This window comes from Brienomyrus brachyistius, chromosome 1 (assembly GCF_023856365.1).
Source record: "Brienomyrus brachyistius isolate T26 chromosome 1, BBRACH_0.4, whole genome shotgun sequence".
NCBI classification, from domain to species: domain Eukaryota; kingdom Metazoa; phylum Chordata; class Actinopteri; order Osteoglossiformes; family Mormyridae; genus Brienomyrus; species Brienomyrus brachyistius.
This window is the reverse complement of record NC_064533.1, coordinates 25,722,875-25,741,821: the sequence shown is the minus strand read 5'-3', so window position 1 is coordinate 25,741,821 and position 18,947 is coordinate 25,722,875. Positions and strand designations below refer to the sequence as shown.

Below are 18,947 nucleotides of genomic sequence, written 5' to 3'. Positions count from 1 at the left end.
CTTATCAGTTTATCCAGACCTGCAATTCGGGTGTGACATCTTAGTGCAATTTTGTTGCTTGTAAATTGCATCATATTAGAATCACGATGCTTATCAGTCTTTAGTTTGCCCTGTCTGTGACAGCCACTTAATTATTCCATTAAAGCTGATAAAAATAGTAAATCACTGTAATCAGTAAACAAAAACTGCAATATCAATGTTGCTTATTAACTGATATTTTTCACAACAGTGGTTTATAAACTAAATGTAGTGCTCCTACATTATTAATACCCATCCATCCATCCATCCATCTGCCAAACAAATACTCAGCACTGCCCCCCAACTGAAGCAGAATAGGGAACAGGAAAAGCAACACAAGGTAATAATAATAATAATGATAATAATAATAATAATAATAATAAATAATAATAATAATATGAAAACAGATTAATTTATTGATTGACTCATGGATTGGCAGTTCTAGTATGGTCAGTGATTACTTCTTGTAAATTCAAGATGAGCAGAATGACTTTTCCATATTGTTTACCAACTGTGCAAAGTGTTATCAATGCACATTCAGTTCCTAACCACACAAACACACCTCCGAAACTCACCTGAAACAGTAAAGTTTGCCTGTCATTATTACCTTTTCACTTATCAGACAGAGAGCAACCTACCAAGTGGGGACATCTCCGGAACCATGGCAGTGTAAGGCCCGTCCAGGAACTTCGGCTCGTTGTCATTAATGTCCTGAACTTTAACGATGAATTCGGACTCGGGCTCCAGAGGACGGTCCGTGTCCCGGTCCAGGACCTCAGCTCGTAGGGTGTAATAGGCCTGTTCCTCCCGGTCAAGCCTCTTGGTAGCGTGAATGTCTCCAGTATTCTCGTCGATGACGAAGATGGAGGAAGCTCCTTCTCCCGACAGCACGTACTTCACGTTGCCGTCCCCGTTATCTTTGTCTGAGTGAAGCTGTAGTAAAGAAGAAGTGGGTGTTTACCTTTGACATGAAGTGAACTATGCCAAATGCGTACGTGCATCGTTCATTGGCTGCTGTGGTACTAATGACGAACCATGGCTGCGTGAGTTTTCCTCCTGAGCCCCACACTTAAACGGCAAAAGCTTTGTGCAAATGTAAACAAGGTGAATAGAACTCCAGCTGAATAACTGCCACAAATGACTTTCTGTCAACTTCATCCCAGAGACCTCTACATATCATCAAATTCATATCAGCTTGTCTGCACTTAAGTACCGTACTTAATTTGTACATTTCAAAGAGACATGAATAAATTAATGTCTTACAATAAATCACATTAACATGAAGGCAAGTATGTATTGTTGTCATCTTCAGTGCCTGTTCTTTGGCAGTTCTGATTAAAATTCTCGCTAACGCTTTGTTGACTAAGTCATTGTTCTTTATCAAATTTCTTTTTTCTAGCATAGATGCTTTGTTCAGTAATGCTCTCTGGAGGCTCCATAGCTACATGAAGCAGACGGCTAGAAATGTCTGGTATAAAAGACTTAAGCCTTACATATTCTGGTCTCAGGAGGGGAGGTTTTCCTCTATCCTACCAACTGTGTATACAGCATATAGTCAACTGAAAGCGCAAAGTCTATACCCGCCAGAATCCTATCAAGCAGCACTTCTCAACGGGTCTAGCCTCAGGACCCACATTCCTCCTTGGTCATTAAGTCATGACCCAAAAAAAGTTGTTGATCGTGAAGTTATAGGTGGGGAGTGGGGCTTACAGTTGAGAAACACTGCTATAAAGGGTGCCTGCTAGCTGTATAACAGCCTAGTCTCCTTTGCACTTCCCTCAGCAGTATCTTACTCGGTAAGCACGTCCAAACTAACTTTCCTTCACTGCCTGCAACTAATTTTTTTCAAAGTTTTCAAGTTTGATTTGTCACATACCCAATCATACACTGTGAAGTGAAATGCTTTCCCACTTGGTTCCTGAATTGTGCGATGCCAGGAAATAGGTAATGCAAAGAAAACCAAAATGGTATCAGAAGATTCAAATAAATAAAATGTGCAATGAAATGTGGGATTGTAGGAAGTGTGTGAACTGGAGAGCAAGTTATGGGGCTTATTAACTAATACATAATACTGGGTGTAAAATATCCATATGTATATATTGTATACTATATGTATCCTTCCTCTCAGTATGGTATATCATTTGGGTATCTGAAAATTATACCTCATTGCAAGATTCTTCATGTCCAGAGCAAAGATATGATTGCATTTTGATCAGTGAAGTGGAATGACAAACGATGAAAACATCCTCCGAGCAGCATTTAGAAATGAGGACCTCTGATCTCTGTGAGAGTAATCAGCGCATTTGGGACTCTCCCTAAACTTAGTATTATTGCCCATACCTGGGATGTGCGTGTGAGGGAGGCAAATTAATTCCGATCTGACTGAGGGGATGGAGGTGTCCGTCCCTTGCATATAAAGTATGTTAGAACAATGCAATTTATATCTTGAACCCACTAGAAACATCAGATTTGTAGCCTATGATGAAATCTGTGGAGTGAGTGGAAAGAAATACAATTACAGAGATATAATTACTCCATCCAAAAACCAGCACCCTTTTTATTTCTATTATTTCATCCCTATGTAAAAAAAAAAAAAACATATTTCTTTCACAAGAAGTTACTCACAGGTACAATATTTATCATGCAAAGCTGTGCTTCGTTAAGGAAGTGTAAAGAAAAGTTTGCTTTTTTATTCCTACTCTGAAATTCTTGTGAAAATTCACATATCAGTTTCTAAGTATAATATTCTTGTGAGATGCTATGAAAGTCTACAGGGATGAATATTTGACTAGTATATTATATTAAAGAAACATTTACCAATAATCTTTATTAACATGCTACATTTTTTTGACATTTGCCAAACGGTATAGCTACGGAAGATTTAGCATTGAATGTGGTATTAATGCCACTTGGATTTTAATTCTTCGCGCTGTTGAATATCTATGTAATAATACAGTACAAAAAAATTTAACTACAGATTAGTCGATATATTATTCGTGACACGTGTAACTGCATTGTGAAAATGGCTTATAGATTAGCCAACATTCTACATTTCTGGAATTTCAGGGTGTTTTTTTCTTTTCCTGCTACAGAGAATGTGGATTCACTTTCCTTGCCGTTGGGCATGACTAGAAAAAAGTATGGTTCATGTCTCAACAGGTTTCTTAGTAGTTAAGGACTAAGACTAATTAAAAGGTTACTGGTCAAAGATTCAAGAAGGTTTCTTCCACCGTTCTCTTGGATGTGTCTGGAACTACACTGACATGAAAAAATCCATGCAGGGGATGATTCTCTCACATAGTCAATCCTAAATAACAAGGGCAAAAATGTGATGCACAAACTTAGACTCTTTATTTGTGATACCCGAGGATGTGACTTGGAGAAGATGTAGGAAAGTTTCTGCAATCTTGCAAACATTTAAGATGGATATCTGTACCATCACAGACACCCTGCATTCTTAGTTGAAAGCATCCTTAGACTTTCTCCAATCAGGAAACCCATCTGTATTTTGTAAAAAGGGGTGAAGACTTAATATATTATCTTTATTTATTGCTCATGATTCAAGGTTTGGTGCTATTTGCAGCAGGTTATGCATCATTGTGCATTGACCTTAGATATATGTAATTTCCAGATTTCAGCCAACATAAATCCCAACTTGGTGAGGCTCATTGTTGGTCTTTGTTGAGTCCGGGTCACAGAGGTGCTGTATGAATTCTGTGGTCATTTTTGATTCCATACTTTTGTGGTCTTTAGCAACTGTGCTGTTAGGTGTTCATCTAGTCCTGTCAGTGAACTTCGATTTTAGACTACGGCTATGCTTTGCTGATACACTATATGGACAAAAGTATTGGAACACACTTCTTCATCACTGAATTCACTTGTTTCATTCAGACCCATTGCCACAAGTGTTTAAAATCAAGCATTTACCCATACAGGCAGGTTTTCAAACATTTGCAAAAGAATGGGTCATTGTGATATTTCTTGACTGCTAGGCATTCTATGGTCAACTGTAAATGGAATTATTGCAAAGTTAAATTATTTAGGAACAACAGAAACTCAGCCACGAAATGACACATAAAGTAAGAGTGTTGGGTTGCCGAGTGCTGAAGCACATAGTGTGTAAAAATGTTCTGTTCTGTTGGTACTGAAACTTTTGGTATGGCTGTTTCGGATACCCTAATCGACTGGCCAGTTGTTTCCGTTCTGTTGTCAGAAGTTGATATCCTGGTCCTGGATCAGTTATATGTTTGGCACAGTCATGTTTTGTTGTGTTTGCTTTTGCAGTTTAATGAGTGCAATACACATTTGAATTTAAGAAAAAATATCATGACAAGAGCCAGTGTATGGCTCTGTGGGCTAAGCCTGTGTGCCTGTAATCAGAAGGTTGCAGGTTCAAACCCCGCCTCAGCCTGTGGCTCCTTGAGCAAGGCCCTTAACCCCCAGCTCCCTGGGCGCCGCTACGGGTGGCAGCCCTTCGCAGACAACTTCCTCTATGAAAAAAGAGCAAGTTGTGGGAGGTGTAAAGACAATTTTCCTACGCGGATCAATAATTATTATTTCCCTTCTAAGCAAAAGAATAGCAATTCACTTTTTTCATAATCGTACAGCCCTATTGCCTGACTGCACTTTTCCAACTGTAAAGTTTGGTGGAGGAGGGATAATGGTGTAGGGATGTTTTTCAAGAGTTGGGTTTAGGCCTCTTAGTCCCAGTGAAGGGAACTCTTAATGCTTCAGCATACCAAGACATTTTGGACAATTCTAGGCGTCCAGCTTTGTAGGAACAGTTTGGGGAAGGCACTTCTCTACTGTAGCATGACTGTGCCCCAGTGCACAAAGCAAGGTCCATAAAGACATGATTGAGTGAGTTTGCTGTGGAAGAACTTGACTGGCCAGCATATAGCCCTGACCTCAACCCCATCAAACACTTTTGGAATGAACTAGAATGGAGATTGTGAGCTAGACCTTCACATCCAATATCAGTGCCTGACCTCATAAATGTTCTTCTGGCTGAATGGGCAAATATTCCCACAGACACACTCCCAAATCTTGTGGAAAGCCTTCACAGAAAAATAGTAGCTATTATAATTGCAAAGGGGGGAACCAACTCCATATTGATGCCTATGGATTTAGAATGGGATGTCATAAAAGCTCCTGTAGGTGTAATGGCCAGGTGTCCCTATACTTTTGTCCATATAGTGTATGTTTAGGATATACTATTGCGAGAAGGATACATCTGGCATAAATAGTACAATAGTTTTACTAGCTCAATACATGTTAAAATTTATGTATAGTTTACTTTTTTGTATATTGTTCACATCTTTCATATATGTGACCCATCACCACGAAATGAGTCTTAAGTCGCACTGGTATAAATATGCCCATAAGACTCATTTCGTGGTGATGGGTCACATATTTAATTCATTTTGAGCGGCATAGGCTTTGGAAATAATCAGTCTAATCTAAAACCTTTAATTTATGAGTCTGTTCCCATAGTTGCTTTGAATTAGGAGTTAATGAAACCCTGTTAGTTCATGTTGCTTTGAAATCTCAGATATTAAAAAGCTGTTGCACTGGCCTCTTTTATAGCTAATGTAAACTGCTAATTGGTATTTAGTATAATATGATTCACCCTTGCAGTTGTGTTTATAATTGTGATTTGGCTACTTCAAATTCAGTCGGTTTTTCACATTCTATTTCCAGTTCTTCTTCCATGTGCTGCGTATGTGTACTCAAAATCCATATTACTTCCCAAACAAGTCCATAAATTTGTGAAACCCTCTTTGTACATTCAGTGTTAATTAAAGGGACGTGGATGTGTCAGATGATGGTGCGAAGTCTAAATGAGCTGGTGCAATTCACAGGAAAACCCAGCAAGACCTCACTCTCCCTCTCACTTTGCTGCTCACTCAGTGAACCTCAGTGCATCCTTTATCGTGGGAATCCATATCTCGAGATCCACCAGGCGTGTGACCGTAGGGAAGATCAAAGTCAAAGTGTGCTGACTTCTGTGGTACCAAAAGGCACACAGAGGTCCAGTCTCTGTAATGAGAACCACATTTGCTGGCTGTAAGCTATTGGAGATTCATGTCGTATTGTTAATGAGCATACTGTGCCTCTCCGTAACCTAATGGAAATCGTTTCACAAATGAGTTAACTTATTCTCACGGAGAAAAAAAAAAGAGGTTTTCTCCTGTGAGGAATTTTTTTAAAAAGAGATCACAAAACATAACCGGGAGGATGCTGGTCTCTAAGCCTTCATTAAGGATGTGCATTTGCTGTTCTGACCCCTTCATATCTCGCCAACATTCATTTGTTATCTGGCACAGTGGGCCCATCATTCAGAGAAGAATATATAAAGTTCAGTATTTCAAGGATCTGCGAGACACGATATTACACATGTGGCTTTACACTCTAACAATAAAGAGTTAGCATAGACAGGGCAAATTATCTGACATCCACTCTAACAACAGTTTGTTAAGCATAGCTTGCATCCAGGGGATATTCTACGATTGTTTCAGGTGGAGGGCATAAGACGAGCCAAAATTCATACAGAGGGGCCAACCTTATCATTAGCCAATGATATGATTTGAATCAGTGAGTGACAGGATAAAGGGGCACTCCAGGGGCCAATCATCTTTCAGCTGGGACCAGTGCCCCTGTGGCCCCGCCCCTGTACCAACCACTTCTTGCTTCTATAAAAACTTAAAATTGCTGAATTAAAGATACAGGCAGGAAGAAAACAGGTACCTCTGGCATTGTCAGGATAGAGTAACCAGCCGATTTATACTCCTCAGCTAAAGAAGTTAAACCAACCGATAAAAACAGCCATCATTTCCACAAGGACTGCATTTCATACTGGGGAAAAGGAGCCAGAGATAGTGGATATTATTAAGCTGCATGAAATCGGTTAATAGATTTATGACTGGGAACCTGGGGAACGTGACCCAGCCTCTCCGATGATTAAGGGAGCCCATCTTTCATTTACTGACACACTTTCTATTTGAGCATAAGTTTTAGGAAGAAATATTCACTATCACATCATATATTACAGGAAAGCTTGCTATCACAGTATATACCACTATTTAAAATACCCATAGATTCTGTTATTTTTAAATTTTAGGTCTTGAGTATATAAAATATTGTGTTTCCCCAGGCGTATTTCTTAACCATTCAGAAAATGTGTTTTTAGGGAAAAGTCCATCCGATACAGATGCCATTTTAACTCGTGCTGTCCCTTTGTCATGGATCTGGTCCCATTTAGCACAGAATGCTGCTAGACAGACTGACCCTTTTGCATTATTACTGCACTTTAAGTTTATCAGTGAACTACACTTTCATATATATTTATACACCATATGCTTATATGGTTTCTTACATCTAACAATGCTATGTTACAGAGCATATTTATTGATAATATTCTCAGTGAATACTGACAGTTAGCTTATATTTATGGTTTCTGTTTATTTTGTATTTATTTTGTACTATTTAGATTTTTGTGTTTTGTATGACGGGGCGGCATGGTGGTGCAGTGGTTAGTACTGTTGCCTCACACCCCTGGAACCTGGGTCTGCCAGGGTCACATGTGTGTGGAGTTCACATGTTCTCCCCATGTCGTCGCGGGGTTTCCTCAGCGTACTCCTGTTTCCCCCCCACAGTCCAAAGACATGCTGAGGCTAATTAGAGCTACTAACTTGCCTGTAGGAGTGCATGAGTGAGTGAATGGTGTGTGAGTGAATGGTGTGTGAGTGAATGGTGTGTGAGTGTATGGTGTGTGAGTGAATGGTGTGTGAGTGAATGGTGTGTGAGTGAAATGTGTGTGAGTGAATGGTGTGTGAGTGTATGGTGTGTGAGTGAATGGTGTGTGAGTGAAAGGTGTGTGAGTGAATATTGTATGAGTGAATGGTGTGTGAGTGTATGGCGTGTGAGTGAATGGCGTGTGAGTGACTGGTGTGTGAGTGAATGGTGTGTGAGTGAATGGAGTGTGCGTGAATGATGTGTGAGTGAATGGCATGTGAGTGAATGGTGTGTGAGTGTATGGTGTGTGAGTGTATGGCGTGTGAGTGAATGGTGTGTGAGTGAAAGGTGTGTCAGTGCAAGGTGTGTGAGTGAATGGTGTGTGAGTGAATGGTGTGTGAGTGTCCCCTGTGATGAGCTTCCAGGATAGGCTCTGGATGGATGTTCTGTATGATTGTCATTTACCTCACTATGGAGGTTGCTAGTAAGCTTCGATAAAAATCCTTGATCCTCGATAACGTGGACTCCATGGCTTGAGATAGACACAGAGTATGAAGAATTTGTTCCAACTGTAGGTTTATATATGAAATGGTGCAAAATAAGTCACGCCAGCCCCCCTCCCAGTACTCTCGGTTGTCTCATCACTAAAAACCCGCGCCTTATTCCCAAAGGTCTGAACCATCTTCAGCAGGTAAGAACAGATAGACTGACATCCCACATATGCATATCATTACTCATTTTTATTTCATCACCATGCTCAGAGGCGACAGGCAGTATCAATGGGGAAATTGCTCGGCGGTCTGCGTCTGAGAGTAATTACCAGAGAGAGGTTTTGAAATGTCATTAGGTTTCTTGAAGAACGTGGCCTGCCTTTTATTGAGGAAAAGATGAATTGTTGGGGTCAGTACAGAACGAGAGTTACTTGGACATCCGTAAGGTAATTTCCCTATTTGACCTTTTCTTGATCAGTTGTTGGGATAAATACGGGCAGAAAATCTGCGCGTCTTTTTCCACATTGCATCCTATGTATTACTTATTTATTGGCCTCTATATTGCACTGTGGTGTCTTATATTGCACTACTGTTTATCTCATTGACCCCCTCCCCCATGAACCTATCCCTTAACCTGCAACTGTAGCAAGAGAATTTCAGTGTGTCCCTCCAAACATACGCAACAATAAAACCTTGAAACTCAAAAAAAAAAAAAAAAAAACACTTGAAAATCCTTTCTGGGGGATTTAATGAGGAAGGCAATTAAATAATAATGTCTGATTATATTCTAAAATGCGAACTGTTTTTGTGTAGCTGTAGATTGCAACACAAGATGTTTTACATGTTTTACCAGTGGCATTCATATTGAGGCTTATAAATAAATATCAGAGTTTGGTTAATCACTCGATATATGGATATGGAGCCAGGAAAATCATGTGGCTGCCAGTCTCACAGAATGTAGCCTGGGAACAAGCCGGGACTTAATTTTCCATGTTGTTGGATGATAGTCATCATAAAGCCAGCTACACATCTGGTTGTTACTCTGGTCTTCAACTTACATTTGCAACACCTATCCATTTACCAGCTTCCATGTGCTGTCGATTTATTAAAAACACAACAGTGTTGAATTTAATTGTCAAAAAATAAACATGTTTATTTTTTTGGGGGATTTTTTGCAGTCACCCTACGTTCTTTTGTTTAGCTTTTGTCATACTGTTAGGGAATATAAATCATGGTTAAAAACAAGGTGTAGTTGTAATGCAACAGAAATACACCTGAATTATGTTAAGCACATAGAATCACACTGTTGTTCCATATGTCCTTCAAGTACTTTTATTTGTTTAGCTGACACTTTCATCCAAATGCTATATACAATTGAGAAAACAGGATCAGACAGTCCATGGGGCAAGAGTTAAGAGTCTTTTTCAAAGGCCTAATGGTGACATCACTCAGTGAACTCTGAAATTCACACCTGAAATCCCTCCAATCACAGGCACAGAATCCCAACCTGCTGTGCCACATTGCCCCTGATAACTGTGCTTCCAGGAAGAGTAAAACAAAAATGGCTAAATTAAAACAGAGAAAATCAGAGCACCCTCAGTGTTACTGCTCTATTTTCTTTTTTTTTATTGAATTGATTTATTTGTTCTTTGGGGTCCCATGTTGGCTCTGTAGCCCCATGCATCCCGGATTCTGGGTTCAGCTGCTGGCCAAACTCTGCATGTCTGGAGATTTTTGGAGGTTTTCAGCGGGTACCCCTAGGTTTCCTCCTAAAACATGTGCAAATAATACACAAGCATGTGTGAGGGTGTGTCCCCCGTGATGGACTGACATACCATGATTTGAGCTTCCTGGATGCAAGATAGACTCCAGGCCCATCATACAGTAAATGGTTCATTTCCAAATGCTCAGGTTTCCATGCAATATTAAATGATTCAATTAAAACCCTCATGTAGAGCAGGATACTTAACCTCCACTTCTAAATGGCTGCAGCTCATGGACACTCCTGTTCCAACAAGTGTCCATATCCGATACAAATCAGTCACCATTACTACAAAAATAACAATGCCAGGCATAAATTAATTTAATATGCATGCTTATTCACACAAGGCCAGTGGTGTGCCTTCCATCAATTATCTGAGTTGGTTTTATTGTCCATGTTTGGAGCAAAACAATAATATGGTATGCAAAGTAGTTTTGATTCCTTGATGAAGACTCACAGAATGTGACCTGTGGGAAGAGGAGCTGATTATCCCTGGTCTAGTTTCATGATTTCACGGTGTGTCAAGAGAATAACACTGAGATTTATTGTCTGTTATGCAGAAAAAATAAATGTAAACTAATAATTTTATAGATCACAATGCTGAAAAAATGACATCACTTCCACAGCACTTTAAATATGCAAATTCACTTTGCCAATATATATTTTTTTATTAAAGAATCACAAAAATGTGAGCACTTGGATTGTCAAGTAGGTAATGTGTGGATAATTGATTTATCTGTAATTGATTCAATCTGTAAATCCTTTAATAAAATATCAAACTGCTATTCTGCCTCCTTCACACCTGGGAAACAAATAAGCAAATACATAAATAAATCCCTTAACCATTTCCAGGATACTGAACTGTTACGTGGATTAATGGATGGATGGATGGATGGATGCATGGATGGATGGATGAAACAATAGTTAAGAAAGATCTGTGTTTATTAATTCCTTCTTTATCTGGAAGAAGTAATGAGTACTTCATTAAAATGCATATACTTCATGTTTGCATTGCTCATATATGTTGCTATATATACTGTTTTGCTAATCTACTTTTACACTCTTGTACAGATGTACAGAGAAATTAGAGAATAATGATTTATTCTTTAGATACAGTTTTATTGTTTCTGAAAAGGCACTTGGTTAATGAGAGTCTAATGAGCAAATCATGTACCTGTGCTTATACAACATATCGCTGCACTTAAAGGGCCAGAGTTAACAGAAAGCTTGTGTGTCTGTGCTTGAATTAATAGGGACAGCTGTTCATTGAGCTTGTAACCCAACAACCCTCTAAAAATCCTGGACACACTATACATGTCACGCCCACCTCATGGAAGTGGCAGCCGCAGCTAAATCCTCTAGTTTCTAATAAGTAAAACTCCCTTCTTAAGCCTCGCACCGACGGTAGTGCGGGCGAGGTATTGTTGGCATGCCGCTACTGAGCGCTTCAACTCTTTGTTCTTCCCACAGTTACATTCCATCTGTTTTGCCCTTCCCGAACTTACCGCACCTCCTGCCTGCCCTCCTGCACGTCCGCCCTCCCCCGTCTTCGTTCCTCCATGTCTCCTGACTGACCGCCCAGCTCCTCGACCCTCAGTTCTTTTATTAACGACCACGACTTTGGGACATGACTTGGCTTTTGGTGTTTTGCACAGATGGCTTCTGGTTAAGACCCTGCATCGGCTTATGACTGTCCTCTGTTTTGCCCTTAATAAACCTGGTTGCTGGGAAATCCCTGTCCTGCTCTTATTTGACAGTACAGTACATTTCATATTCATGTGTACAGTGAATTTATAATATAAATATCCTATGAAGTGTCATAATATGGTCTTTCACTCATGTATAAGTTACACTGTATAATTTCACTGCGATGGGCTGGCCCCCCATCCAGGGTTGTTCCCTGCCTCGTGCCCATTGCTTCCGGGATAGGCTCCGGACCCCCCGCGACCCACAAGGATCAGCGGTTTGGAAAATGGATGGATGGATGTATAATTTCAAAATTAAAGCATATATTTCCATATTGAAAAATTAAACACCTGAAGAAACAGGTCAATGGATAAGTGTTCATTATTAGTATTAACAACGTGATTGGCCAACATGTGGCTTTCGAGTGAAGGGTCAACCTGTGTGGGAGGTACATTCTACTGATTTTGCAATGTCTCAAGACTGGATGTGGCACATCATCATTAAGACCAAAGGCCTACCTGAGAAGCTTCAAATAAATGAATCTACGAGGAGTCAAAAAATTGAGGGAAGTTATAAAAAGATTAGTGAAGCTTTCTGCACAGAGACGCAGACTCTACAGACATCTTCTTAACAAATTCAGCGATAAGCGGTAAGAACTGCCATTTTCGGTGAAGTGACCAGAAGCCAGTTAGCAATCACAGAACTTATTTGCAGAAGTGGGAGACACTATCCAGAGCCAGAGATCAAGAACCTCTTCCTCACTTCACAGATTGGCCTTGCTGGGAGATTTGGATTTTGTAGCTTGAAAATGAAGCGTTATGGTGCAAACCATACAAATTCAAACCATCACCTAGACTTAGTAATATCACAAAACAGCAATAGGGCAAAAGATATTATGCACCCCCACCCTGCCAGGAAAATTTTAAAAGTAATTATGTCCCCCCCACCCCCGCAGTCCAGCCTTGCACAACACCATCTTGACCATCAAAGATAGTGGTGGTGTCATCACATACCGAGCTGTTTTCCTGATGAAGGAATAGATAGCATGTTGCCATCAAGGACAAGACAAATCGAGCCAAATGTAAACAAACCCGCGAGCAGAGCCTGTTTTAGCCAGCAAGAGGCCTCCGTTTAAGGATAATGTTTATGTTCCGACAGAACAATGACCTGAAACACTACAAAAGAACGGCCCAGCCACAAATCACAATGAATGTCCATGGTATGACCTGAAACTTTTCATTTTTTGTCTGCGGAAGCTCTCGGTTTCATTTGGCAGTTGAAGCACACAAAACCTACAGTACAATGGCGGTCTCTATTTCATCGGTGACTTGGAGAGGTGATTACTTGTGTAAATGTGACAACTATGAGTGAATTATGAATGGATATTTTTGCAACATGAATAGGTTTAATTTATCGTGTTAGTGAAGAGGAAAAACATTATTTCCAGTCATTTAAAAGGTGTGACAGAAACAATTATGAAAAAATAATGGTCCTTCTGAAGGTACTGAATGTAGAATATTCTGCAGTGCTGCATAATGTGTAGCTCTCATTTTCGGTAAGGTTATTTTCCTTTTTTTTCACCCATATCCCATAAACAAATGTGTTTGTTTCTTCGTTTAGAAGATAATGGTAGGTTGTACTGAGAAGCTTTTGTCTTAACTGGTGCTAACTGCTATTCAGTGTTTGGCTCCGGATTCATTTTCACACATGCGCACCATTTAACTTTAGCAAAACAGTTGTTGCTAGACAAAGGCCTTCATTTTCGCCAATTACATAATAATCAACACCAAAAAATAATGTCCATTTTGTTTTCCAGGACAATGGAACCAATTCCAAAACAATCCTGGGTAGGTGGCACCATTAATAGTAAACTTTGTGAATGAATGACAAAATGTAGGCAGGCAGCCACAAGGAAAATACTGCATCACTGCTTCAGAATCCAGCCATCCATCGAGTAGGATTGATTTCCAAAAGTCCCCTGGTGTTTTACTCCTCCAAGACAACACATAGTATCAGTGGCAGCTGCAGAGAAGTCTGGTTACTTCAAAAGTAGGTTACCAGTATCAAATGTACTTGTATGAAATGAAACAATGTTATTTAAGATGGCCACAAGTGCAGTATGCTCATTAATCTAGAGTGATATATGTTTGACAAGCATTTTTAGTCCCAATGAAGCTATAGGATAATATTATTAAAGACCTGAGTGTATGTGTAGATGCTTTACATCTCTTTTAGATGCCGTTGTGCTAGACTGTCACCTCATAAAGAACATCCATTGCCACATTCCCTGTGGTGCTGACTGTGACCCAGCCAGGGGTGCAGAAGGGGCATGGATATCCTGGCAGATTCAAGGAGCCCAGCACTTCACAGGGGGCCTTGAACACATAAAACTATACCTAAAACTGGGCAGAGGGTCCCAGGTGACACTGTATCGGGGGGGGGGGCAGAATTTCTATGTACGCCCTTGGACCCACCACGGGGTTACCAAAACCCATAGCTTGAGTTGTCATGGGATGCTCCTGCATGCCACCCCCCGAAAATACACTATCGCTCCTCTCCACCCCCCTAAATTCTATGTAATTTTCATCGACGCAAACATGTAAATCTATTACGTCTGTCATGGCAGACTATAGTCTGAAACATAACTTAATCCAGACCATGCAATCATCCTCCCAGCCCACCCCCCCCCCCCCCCCCACCATCTCCCTTGAAATAGTTTTACAGCCTACCCATTGCCAAAAACAGAATGAATTTTAAGTTGATGCAGAATGTATTTTTATTGATACAATGTAAATACTGATACCTTGGTTAAAACGACTTTTAATCCACAACGACCCCCTCTTCATGTCACACCAAACACATTTACTCATACCATACACATTGCTGATGAACATATTCATAAAATAAAACAGGAATTGATAGTATTTCACAAATTCAAAAGGTTTTCTACAGCATTGTGTAATTATTTTATGAAACGCATACATACTGCGCCTACTCTTTATCAAAAAACAAATAAAAATGTATCATTTTTGGTTCATCGTGAAATTTTCGCAAAGCATCCTGCAGATCACACTGATTAAAAAAAGCCACGACTCCCTCTCCTCTATAGGCCTTTGAAAATGAGTCTTTTTATATTACATTTACATGTGTTCCTCATGTGTGCCCATTGAAAGGCACCTTGATTGCCAGACTGGTGACTTTCATCTGCATAAATGGCAACCAATGGAGTGCAAAATGAAAGAGATGAAAAGGTAGAGAAGGCTCTCATGTGTGTCCATCTGTGTGTGTGTGTGTGTGTGTGCATGCATGTGCGTGTGCTAGAGATGACAAGTCTTTCCTTTGGTGGCAACACATCAGATTCTGAGCAGTAAATTCTGGGTAGATGTGATGAATTGCTCCGTTTCCCCTTTTAAATGAGTGAATGATTTGGATTTGGCAGCATGGGGTGTACATGCTAATGGTGTCCAGCAGTAAAACAGCTTTACTGATAAATCAGTGAAAACTCATCAAAGACCCCACACCAATTAGAGCAGGGTTGTTTTTTTTTCTTCTTTTTTACCTTCTTCTAGGAGGCCAGCAAACAGAAGCAAAGACGTGGTCAATGAGATGTAAAAGCCCAAACTCTGTTCTGCTTCTGCCTCACTATCCGTCAATCCGAACTCCATACCTGTCATGGCTTCGTATTGCATTTCTCATTTTTATATTGAAACTACAGACAAACCTTGGATTGCAAGTTACTTGCTTTGCGAGTGTTTTGAAGGACGAGCAAAATTTTTTTATACATTTTAGCTTGATAAACGAGCGAGTTCTTGCAATATGAGTATTATGCATACGCTTTGTCTGCCGAGGGTCACGTGATCACGACTGAGCTGCTGATTCTTCTCTCACTCTCTCTCTCGCTGCAGGATTGTGGGTAATCGCCTCCCATGCTCGGTCTCAATCGGCGTGCCTCACTTGTATAGTAAAAATTTAGCAGAAAAGCACCACCCGAATAAGGGTGTTTAATGACAATGAAATGTCCACATTTCCACGAAATCTAAAAGGAGGCAAAAGCGGCTGATAGGTTCCTTGTTAAAGTCGTACAAAAAGCCAACAGATAGCAGTGATTCCGTTAGTTATAGTGAAAGTCGTCCTACAAAATAACTGTTCTCTAACCTGTTCTCCTCTCTCTCGTCTCCCTGATTCCATCCACGATTCTTTTCAAAGGTAAAGTGCAGGTTAATTTCTTTCATGTATTTTTACTTTATAGTTTATATTAATCCTTTTTATATGAATATTTTTGGGTTGTAGAATGAATCATCTGAGTTTGCATTATTTCTAATAAGAAAATTCGCTTTGATATACGAGTGCTTTGGATTACGAGCACGTTTCTGGAACAAATTACGCTCGCAATCCGAGGTTTTACTGTATTTATTTACTATTTATGTATTACAGGTAATGAAAAGTTTAAGTTAAACACGTTTGGTAGCCTAGACATTATTATAGGCATGTATTTTTACAATAACAGGTCGTAGATCGATACAAATAAAATCCACACATTTGTGTGTTGTTTCAGCTTTTACTGCAGTTGTCACTTTTCATTTGCCAGCACTTGTAGTGAATGTCACTGTCGTCTGGCCCTTTGAGACTGAACACATGTGGCCCTGAAGTGCCCAGTGTATGATAGCACTTTGATTCATTTGTCATGATGGGCAAAAGTGGTTCCCATTGTGCTTACAATGAAAAGGACTGCCAAATATCTCATATCCCCTTTGACAATAAGTAGCTATACAGTTCTATTTTCACTTTTCCAGACACTTACATCCTCGGGCATTGAAATCTTTCGTGCTGGCTCTGCCATCATTAGCTGGGGGATCACGAGAGTGACGAGGGACTTTCAAATTGCTAACATCCTTACGAAAGTTTTAGATAGGCTGCCTGTGTTTTTTATTCGGTAAAAGTTTTTAGGTAACTCTGTATTCACTCGAATAAAAATAGCAAAATAACAAAAAAAACATACTTGAGCATCACTTACATGTTAAAATTTTTTTTTACGATTTCTGCTAACATATCAGTAACTTCCAAACCTACTCCCACATTCAAAAATGAAAATGTGCCCTGCGCCACGCTTTATTGCTGCGAGTCCAGTGGGAATGCAGACCTCTACTTTGTTGGAATGCTGATGTTGTGTAGATGGTCTGCTCCTGCACAGTTCCTCTGCAGAGAATCATTCTATTCTACTACGTGAAAAATCCACAGTTATAATAGCAATTATGGCAATGGGAGATGACACTTTGATTGGTTTATAGCACGTTACAGCCTAAACTGACCTATGACTAATTACAAGACTTACAGTATATTGCTTTTCCACTGCTACTAAGAACCAACCTGTACTGCAAGCTGGTGTCTTTCCATTGCAAAGTATGCAAACTGTACCCAAGTCATACCCTAGTTGTATCCACACTGGCCAAAAACTTGATCAAACCAAGAAGGTCGCATCACCACCATCTGATTAGTTGAAATGCATTGAGATACCAGTGATCTGTGTCAATATGCATGGATTATCCATCCATCCATTTTCAAACCCACTTATCGTACTGGGTCACGGGGGGTCCGGAGCCTATCCCGGAAGCAATGGGCACGAGGCAGGGATCAGAAGGGCACTCTCACACACCATTCACTCACACATGCGCAGCTTAGGAATGCCAATTAGCCTCAGCATGTCTTTGGACTGTGGGGGGAAACCGGAGTACCCGGAGGAAACCCCACGACGACATGGGGAGAACATGCAAACTCCACACACATGTGACCCAGGCGGAGACTCGAACCCGGGTCCCAGAGGTGTGAGGCAACAGTGCTAACCACTGCACCACCATGCCACCCCGGAATGGCCTATTGGAAGTGAAAATGGGTATATTCTATATATTATTCATTATTAAGAGTATCACACATCGTTTAAGTACTGATGCATTCTCAATAACTCGTAAAATGAAAAAGCCCACGCCGATACCCAACCGACCCTTCTGCAATGGAAAATAAAAGCATGCTGGACCCGTTCTGTATCTAGATTATCGGCATGGTACGGCTTGGGTACGGGTCCATTCCTGTATGCCAATGGGAAAGCGCCATTAGTACAACCCTATTGGACCATGCACCTGGCATTGTGATTATTTTCCCACCGTTAAACTAGCAAAAGCGGGTTAGCCACACCATAAAGGGACTAGCATTGTGCGTATCAGACCGTGCACTTCAGATCATTAAAACAGGGCCCTTTAAGTTTTACCATGTCTTCTTCCCAAAAGATGTTGGGTTTCTCTGCACTTTTACATATCATGGTTCATATTTCCATCTTTTATAACACTCCAATGTCCCTAGTCCACCGCTTTACAAACTCCTTATATATAACATGGGTCACAGGAGGGAACTCTGGGGTAACTTTGAATAAATGTTGACATCGTATAACTAAATGAACCTCAAAATCCCGTGATCGCAACGCAAATCTGTCCAACTTTTAGCCTGGAGGTGGGAAAAAACTATTTAGAGCCAAGTGTGTTAAAACATTAAATAATGGGAGTGTAATATTTTATCGGTAGTATCACCTTAAATACTCCAGTGAATGCTGTCATTATCTTGAACAGGTAAATGATAATGAACCACCAGAGTACATGTCAAGCTGAAAAAAGAAAGCAATTCTCAGATAATTTTCCTGTTACCTTGGATACAGCTAACTGCAAAAAAGAAAAAAAGAGAGAATTTCATATCAAAAATACATCATCTAAGGGAAAAGAAGAGCATTGTTGGTGGTATGTTTGACAAAAATTAAGAATTGAAGAAAAAACCTTCTAATATCACACTGCAAAAATGTATTTTATGATTCATCGGTTGCTTTATATGCAAAAATACAGTTCCTGGGAAGGTAGTACAAGGCTCTTCGTACTGCTGGAATTGAGAAATTCTCTGAAATTGAGAAATATCTATTGCTTCTTTAAAAGGAAAAATAATGAAATTGTACTGTATGGGATTTGTGTACATGACAAGAACAGCACTGCAATCATTGGGGTCTGGTTCATGTCACACTGACGATTTAGTGCTATGATCTTGTGAACAATGGACACACAATTAGCACAATTTAATTAGCACTGGCTATAAATTTAATTAGCAGTGGCTTAAAATTTAGTGGGTCTCATAAACACGGGTCACCACAGGTACAGTTTTTTTTAATATATATATATATATATATATATATGCCAGCTTGACAGCAAACCGAAGAGGTTCAG

The 18,947-nt window shown here is 40.0% G+C and overlaps 1 protein-coding gene across 1 annotated transcript in view; it reads right to left on the bottom strand.

Annotated features, from left to right (window-relative positions):
* LOC125705370 (cadherin-7-like) overlaps nucleotides 1-18,947 on the bottom strand; it is a 110,978-nt gene that overhangs the window by 66,116 nt on the left and 25,915 nt on the right. Inside the window, 1 exon segment of the mRNA XM_048971914.1 lies at nucleotides 657-951. Coding sequence (XP_048827871.1) covers nucleotides 657-951 — 295 coding nt within the window.